At 39.8% G+C, this 8,524-nt stretch overlaps 1 protein-coding gene across 1 annotated transcript; it reads right to left on the bottom strand.

Annotated features, from left to right (window-relative positions):
- Positions 1–5,139: 5,139 nt before the first annotated feature.
- Positions 5,140–5,759, bottom strand: LOC133753396 (ATP synthase F(0) complex subunit C2, mitochondrial-like). Its single transcript, XM_062183978.1, has one exon. It carries the CDS (start codon positions 5,705–5,707, stop codon positions 5,360–5,362), a length of 348 nt encoding a protein of 115 aa, XP_062039962.1. The 5' UTR covers positions 5,708–5,759; the 3' UTR covers positions 5,140–5,359.
- Positions 5,760–8,524: the final 2,765 nt, after the last annotated feature.

Below are 8,524 nucleotides of genomic sequence, written 5' to 3' on the forward strand. Positions count from 1 at the left end.
CAAATTATGCATCTGATAGCTAGAATATATAAGGAACTTTATTTAATGAATATAAATTCCCAGTGTACAGCTTATGGATTACAATTGCTTCCCCCTCCCATAACTTCCCTCCCACCCGCAACCCTCCCCTCTCCCGCTCCCTCTCCCCTTCCATTTGTATCAAGATTCATTTTCAATTCTCTTTATATACAGAAGATCAATTTAGTATAAAGATTTCAACAGTTTGCACCCACATAGAAACACAAAGTGAAACATACTGTTTGAGTACTAGTTATAGCATGAAATTACAATGTACAGCACATTAAGGACAGAGATCCCGCATGAGGAGCAACTGCACAGTGGCTCCTGTTGTTGACCCAACAAATTGACACTCTAGTCTTTCTTTTTTTTTAAACTTTTATTTAAAATATAAATTTCCAAAGTGCAACTTTTGGATTACGGTGGCTTTTCCCCCCCATAACCTCCCTCCAACCCAAACCATCCTATCTCCCACTCCATCTCCCATCCCATTCTTCATCAAGATTCATTTTCAATTATCTTTATATACAGAAGATCAACTTAGTATATACTAAGTAAAGATGTCAACAGTTTGCACCCACAAAGAAACACAAAGTATAAAGTACTCTTCGAGTACTAGTTATACCATTAAATCACATAGTACAACACATTAAGGACAGAGATCCTACATGAGGAGTAAGTGCCCAGTGACTCCTGTTGTGGATTTAACAATTGACACTCTTATTTATGACGTCAGTAAACTCCCTAGGCTCTTGTCATGAGCTGCCAAGGCTATGGAAGCCTTTTGAGTTCGCCAACTCCGATCTTATTAGAAAAGGCCATAGTCAAAGTGGAACTTCTCCCTTCAGAGAAAGGTACCTCCTTCTTTGATGGGCTGTTCTTTCTGCTGGGATCTCACTCACAGAGATATTTCATTTAAGCCTTTTTTTTTCCAAAGTGTCTTGGCTTTCCATGCCTGAGAAACACTCACGGGCTTTTTAGTTGAATCCAGATGCCCTAAGGGCTGATTCTGAGGCCACAGTGCTATTTAGGACATCTGCCATTCTATGAGTCTGCTGTGTATCCTGCTTCCCATGTTGGATGGTTCTCTCCTTTTTAATTCTCTCAGTTAGTATTAGCAGACACTAGTCTAGTTTATGTGACCCCTTTGGCACTTAATCCTATCATTATGATCAATTATGAACTGAAACTGATCACTTTGACTAGTGAGATGACATTGGTACATGCCACCTTGATGGCATTGAATTGGAATACCCTGGCACGTTTCTAGCTCTACCATTAGGAGTAAGTCCAAGTGAGCATGTACTGAAAGGTACATCTACTCAATCTCTTATTCCCACTCTTATATTTAACAGGGATCACTTTTCACTTAAATTTAAATGCCTAAGAATAATTGTGTGTTAATTAAAGAGTTCAACCAATGGTATTAAGTAGCACAAAAAAAATACTCAAAAGAATAAAGTAGTAAGTTGTTTCTTGACAGTCAGGACAAGGCCTGATCAAGTAATTGTTTCTTATGGTGTCCATTTCACTTCAACTGGTTTCCTTTTAGGTGCTCAGTTAGTTGTCACCAATCAGGGAGAACATATGATATTTGTCCCTTTGGGACTGGCTTATTTCCCTCAGCATGATGTTTTCCAGATTCCTCCATTTTGTTGCAAATGATCGGATTTCATTTTTTTACTGTTGTATAGTATTCTATAGGGTACATATCCCATAATTTCTTTATCCAGTCTTCTCTTGATGGGCATTTAGGTTGGTTCCAGGTCTTAGCTATTGTGAATTGAGCTGCAATAAACACTGAGGTCCAGACAGCATTATTATTTGCCCATTTAATTTCCTTTGGGTAAATTCCAAGGAGTGGGATGGCTGGGTTGATTGGTAGGGTTATATTCAGGTTTCTGAGGAATCTCCAAACTGACTTCCATAGTGGGTTTACCAGTTTGCATTCCCACCAACAATGGGTTAGTGTCCCTTTTTCCCCCACATCCTCTCCAGCATCTATTATTGGCAGATTTCTGTATGTGAGCCATTCTAACCGGGGTGAGGTGAAACCTCATTGTGGTTTTGATTTGCATTTCCCTGATGGCTAGTGATTTTGAACAGTTTTTCATGTGTCTGTTGGCCATTTGGATTTGTCTATTGAGGTCCTTGGCCCATCTCTTAAGTGGGTTGTTTATTTTGTTGTTGTGGAGTTTCTTGATCTCTTTGTAGATTCTGGTTATTAAACCTTTATCGGTTCCATAGTTTGCAAATATTTTTTCCCATTCTGTCGGTTGCCTCTTTACCTTCCTGACTGATTCTTTTGCAGTATGGAAACTTCTCAATTTGATGTAATCTGAATTGTTAATTTTGGCTTTGACTGCCTGTGCCTCCGGTGTCTTTTCCAAGAAGTCTTTGCCTGTGCCTTTATCTTGCAAGGTTTCTCCTCCGATGTACTGTAATAATTTGATGGTGTTGGGTCGTAGATTTAGATCTTTAATCCATGTTGAGTGTATTTTTGTGTAAGGTGTAATGTAGGGGTCTTGCTTCATGCTCCTGCACGTGGAAATCCAGTTTTCCCAACACCATTTGTTGAATAGACTGTCCTTGCTCCAGGAATTGGTTTTAGATCCTTGATCAAGTATAAGTTGGCTGTAGATGTTTGGGTTGTTCTGGTGTATCTATTCTGTTCCATTGGTCTATCCATCTGTTTCTGTACCAGTACCATGCTGTTTTGATTGTAACTGCCCTGTAGTATGTCCTGAAATCTGGTATTGTGATGCCTCTGGCTTTGTTTTTGTTGTACAAGATTGCTTTAGCTATTCGAGGTCTCCTGTGTCTCCACATGAATTTCAGCATCATTTTTTCCAGATCTGAGAAGAATGTCTTCGGTATTTTGATTGATATTGCATTGAATCTATAAATTGCTTTTGGGAGAATGGACATTTTGATGACATTGATTCTTCCAATCCATGAGCATGGAAGATTTTTCCATTTTTTGGTATCTTCTTCTATTTCTTTCTTTAAGATTTTGTAATCATCATCATAGAGATCTTTGACGTCCTTGGTTAAGTTTATTCCAAGGTATTTGATTGTTTTTGTGGCTATGATGAATAGGACTGATTTTAGCAGTTCTTTCTCAGCCATTGCATTGCCTGTGTATACAAAGGCTTTTGATTTTTGTGCATTGATTTCTTTGCCAAACTCTTCTATGAGTTCCAATAGTCTCTTAGTAGAGTTCTTTGGATCCCCTAAATAAAGAATCATATCATCTACAAAGAGGGATAGTTTGACTTCTTCCTTCCCAATTTGTATCCTTTTAATTTCTTTTTCTTGCCTAATGGTTCTGGCTAAATCTTCCAGTACTGTATTGAATAGCAATGGTGAGAGTGGGCATCCCTGTCTGGTACCAGATCTCAGTGGAAATGCTTCTGATTTTTTCCCCATTCAATAGGATGCTAGCTGTGTGTTTTTCATAAGTTGCTTTGATTGTATTGAGGAATGTTCCTTCTGTTCCCAATTTGTTTAGAGTTTTCATCATGAAAGCATGTTGTATTTTATCAAATACTTTGACTATCATCTGGTGCCTCTCAAATGCATTAACAGAAGCTGGATCAGAAGTAGAGTAGCCAGAACTCAAACCAACACTCTGATATTTCATACAGGTGTCCCAAGTGGTGGCTTAACATGCCGTGCCACAATGCTCACCTCTAATCAGACATATTACAAAACTAGAAAAAAATTCTTAAAATTCTTGTAGAACCACAAAGGACCTTGAGTTAGCCAAACAATCTTGAGGAAGAGGAGCAAATATGAAATCATCACACTTCCTGATCTGGAAATATTTTACAAAAGTGTACTAATTGAAAGAGTTAAGTTGGGTAATGGCATAAAGATAGACATACAGACTGATGTAACAGAATACAGAGCCCAGATATAACCTCATGCATAAGCAGTCAACTTGTTGCCAATATTGGTGCCACGAACACAATATAGAAATGATAGTATCTTCAAATTGTCCTAGGACAACTGGATATCTACTTGCAAAATAATTAAAGTGTATCTTTATTTTACACCGTACATAAAGACCAACTTAAAATGAACTGAAAGCTTAAACATAAGACTCAAAACTGTAAAACTCTTAGAGGAAAATGTAGAGGGAAATATTCTTGACTTTGGTCTTGGCAGTGACTTCTTGGATTTGACACGAAAATCACAGGCAATAAAACGTAAAATATGTAAATGAGACTAAATCAACCCAAAACCTTCTGTGCAGCAACGGAAACAGCAGAATGAAAAACCAACCTATGGAATGGGAAAAATGTTTATGAACTATTTATCTGATGAGGGATAAAATATATATAAGGAGCTCCTACACTCAATAGTAAGAACACAAATAACCAAGTTAAAGACCAGAGAAATGGCTGGCACTGCAGCTCACTAAGCTAATCCTCCGCCTGTGGCGCAGGCTCCCCGGGTTCTATTCCCAGTTGGGGCGCCGGTTCTGTCCCGGTTGCTCCTCTTCCAGTCCAGCTCTCTGCTGTGGCCCAGGAGGGCAGTGGGGGATGGCCCAAGTGCTTGGGTCCTGCACCCGCATGGGAGACCAGGAGAGGCACCTGTCTCCTGGCTTCAGATCGGCATAGCGCCGGCCGTGGCTGCCATTTGGGGGGGTGAACTAACACAAGGAATACCTTTCTCTCTGTCTCTCTCACTCACTGCCCACTCTGCCTGTCAAAAAAAAAAAAAAAAAAAAAGACCAGAGAAAGGACTCAAATAGACATTTTTCCAAAAAGACACACAAATGGCCAACAGATATATTAAAAGAGGCTCAACATCACTAATATTCAGGGAACTGCAAATCAAAACCACAATTACATATTCATATTAGCCAAGATATGGATACAACCTAATGTCTATCAACTGATATTTACAATTAAATATTATATTTAATTGTATCCCTTTCTGTGGTGAAGACCTCTTCTCTTTTAATCCTAGATCAGCTTAGTCTACAACCTATTGCACACTTCAGCTCATGGTTCATGGCCTGCTGAAAAATGCCTGCATGACTCTGTTCCCACACATCAGCTACTCCCCCTCCTCCCAGAAGGAAAAAGACCACCCTTTTTTTGACATCTTATAATACAGTATTTATTTGTCTTCCCTCTGTCAAACCCTGAGCCAACCACTTGCCCCAGGTGTCCTGGGAAGGTACAGGAACGGGAATGCACAGGGCAGACGAGGACGGGACAAACACCTGCGGGAGGTGGCAAGGACTCTTTCACATGGCGAAGAGGATGAGAAAGGCCACCATCAGGCAGAAGAGCCCCGTGGCCTCCAAGAGCACAAAGCCCAGAATCGCCTAGGAGAAGAGCTGCTGCTTCAGGGAAGGGTTCCTGGCATAACCAATGGTGAGGCTCCCAAATACAGTCCCGATCCCAGCCACAGAGCCAGCCACCCCGACCGTGGCAGCCCCAGCCCCAATGAACTTGGCTGCTGTGTCAATGTCCCTTGAGACGGTGCTGATTTGGAAGCTACGGCTCTGGAGAAGCGAGGTCAGGGGACACGGGGCTGCCACACTGCTCAGGCACTCATCTGTCAGCAGCTCGGGTCTCTTGAGCACCATTGCAGACAGCGGCCAGCGGCCAGCTCGGCAGCTGCGAGGTGCTCCTGACCAAGGAGGGCGTGAAGACGAACTTGGAGCAGGCATACATTGTCAGGCTGTCAGGGGCTGTAGCACGAGAGCTGCTCCCAGTGCAGAGAAGACATATATATGTCTAATATATATTGATAGCTATATATATATATTTATATATATTTATATTTGAAACATTATTAAGACTTAAAAAGTATACCCTTCTGTCTTAGCCTGTTTTCTGCTGCTCTAACAGTAACACAGACCAGGTAATTTGCAAGGAAATTTATTTTTCCTACTTCTAGTGGCAAGGAAGTCCAATATATGGATGCCAGCATGTGTTGGAGAACTTCTTCCTGCATCATAACATGGCAGAGGACATCAGGTATCCAGAGTAAATATGCAAGGAAGAGCTCATATTCGTAACAAAGTCATTCCTGCAATAACTAGTCCACTCCTATGATAATGGCATTAGAAACAATTCATGGCCTAATCACCTCTTAAATGTCCAGTTTCCAATGCTACCACTATGGTAATTACATTTCAACATGATTTGAAAGAGACCATATAAAACAACGGATGAACCTGGAGCCTATTATGCAAAATGAAATAAGCCAATCACAGAAGGACAAATATTTCATGATCCCATTTATGTGAGGCATCTAAAATAGTCTAACTCATGGAAGCAAGGATCAAATGATGGTTACCAGTGTCTGTGGGGAGTGGGAATAAGTGAGTAGTAGTTCAAAGGGTATAAAGTTTCAGTTATTCAAGATGAATAAGTTCTAGAAGTATACTATATAATGCAGAGCCCATATTTAACAATATTGTCTTGTACACTTTAAAATTCTGAATTAGGGGCTGGTGCCACAGCTCAATAGGCTAATCCTCCCCCTGCGGCGCCGGCACACCGGGTTCTAGTCCTGGTCGGGGCGCCGGATTCTGTCCCGGTTGCCCCTCTTCTAGGCCAGCTCTCTGCTGTGGCCCGGGAGTGCAGTGGAGGATGGCCCAAGTGCTTGGGCCCTGCACCCGCATGGGAGACCAGGAGAAGCACCTGGCTCCTGCCTTCGGATCAGCGCGGTGCGCCGGCTGCAGTGCACCAGCCGCGGCGGCCATTGGAGGGTGAACCAACGGTAAAAGGAAGACCTTTCTCTCTGTCTCTCTCTCTCTCACTGTCCACTCTGCCTGTCAAAAAAATTTTTTTAAATTAGGTTAGACCTCAAGTATTGTCACAAAAAAGGAGTGAGAGCAGGAGGAAACTTTTCGAGGGGGTAGATACTTTTGTTGTTTTGATTCTGGTGATACTTTCACAAGTGTGTAGAAGTGTTCAAACTTATTTATATACATTAAACATGTGCAATTTGGGAATATAATATTTATACCTCAACAGACCTATTTAAAAATATGTATCCCATCTGCATGGCTTAGAAAACTATTAAAATAGCAATACAAATCAAATTGAACCATAGATTCAATGCAATCCCTATTAAAATTCTGGCTGTCTTATTTGAAGAAATTGACAAGCTGATCATGAAACTCATATGAAAATACAAGTGACCCAAAATAGTCAAAGCGATCTTGAAAGATGAACAACATTGGAGGACTCACAAATCCAGACTTCAGAACTTACTACATAGGTACAGCAATCAAGACTGCATGGTAATGGCAGAAGAATAGGCATATATTTGTCTATTAATAGATTGCAGCTGAGAGTCCAGAAATTGATATTTGTGGTCAATTGAGTGCTAACAAGGGCAGCAAGACTATGCAATATGGAAAAGACTGTATTCAATAAATGGTGCTAGAATGACTTCATAGCAACATGCAAATTAATTGTTGGTCCTCAACTTCCTACTGTATGCATAATTTCATAAAAATTAGCATAAATGGAAATGATAAAATTAATGATCTAAATATAAGATTAAAGCTAAAAAACTCTACTTAAAAATTGCATAAATCCTTGTGACCTGGACTTATGCAGTTATTTCTTTAAAATGACACCAAAAGCACACACAGCAAAACCAGAAATAGGTAAATAATGCCTTATCAAAATTAAACATTTCTGTACCACAAACAAAATTATCAGTAAATGGAAAAGACAATCAACGGAATGGGAGAAAATATTTGTAAAGCATATATATGATGAAGGATTCATATCCAGAATATATAAATAAATCTAAACACTCAAAAATAAATGTATGACTAGCCATATTTAAAATGAAAAAGGGATTGGAATAGTCAATTTTTTAAAACTTTTATTTAATAAATATAAATCTCCAAAGTACAGTTTATGGATTGCAATGGCTTCCCCCCATAACTTCCCTCCCACCCGCAACCCTCTCATCTCCTTCTCCCTCTCCCATTCCATTTGCATCAAGATTCATTTTCAATTCTCTTTATATACAGAAGATCAATTTAGAATATAGTAAGTAAAGATTTCAACAGTTTGCACCCACATAGAAACACAAAGTGAAACATACTGTTTGAGTACTAGTTATAGCATTAATTCACATTGGACAACACATTCAGGACAGAGATCCTACATGAGGAGTAAGTGCACAGTGACTCCTGTTGTTGACTTAACAAATTGACACATTCGGATCTGGCTGAAGAGCCCATGAGAGTATTTTAGGCATGGAAAGCCAAGACACTATGGCAAAAAAAAAAAAAAAAAAAAAAAAAAAAAAAAAAAACCCTAAATGAAAGATCTCTGCAAGTGAGATCCCAGTGGAAAGAATGGGCCATCATTGACTATGACTTTGTCTAAAAAAGATAAGAGTCGGCGAACTCAAAAGGCTTCCATAGCCTTGGCAACTCATGACAAGAGCCTAGGGTGGAATAGTCAATTTTTTGTAGAAGATATACAAGTGAATAATAAGCACATTAAAAGTT

Source organism: Lepus europaeus, chromosome X (genome assembly GCF_033115175.1).
Source record: "Lepus europaeus isolate LE1 chromosome X, mLepTim1.pri, whole genome shotgun sequence".
Classification (NCBI taxonomy): domain Eukaryota; kingdom Metazoa; phylum Chordata; class Mammalia; order Lagomorpha; family Leporidae; genus Lepus; species Lepus europaeus.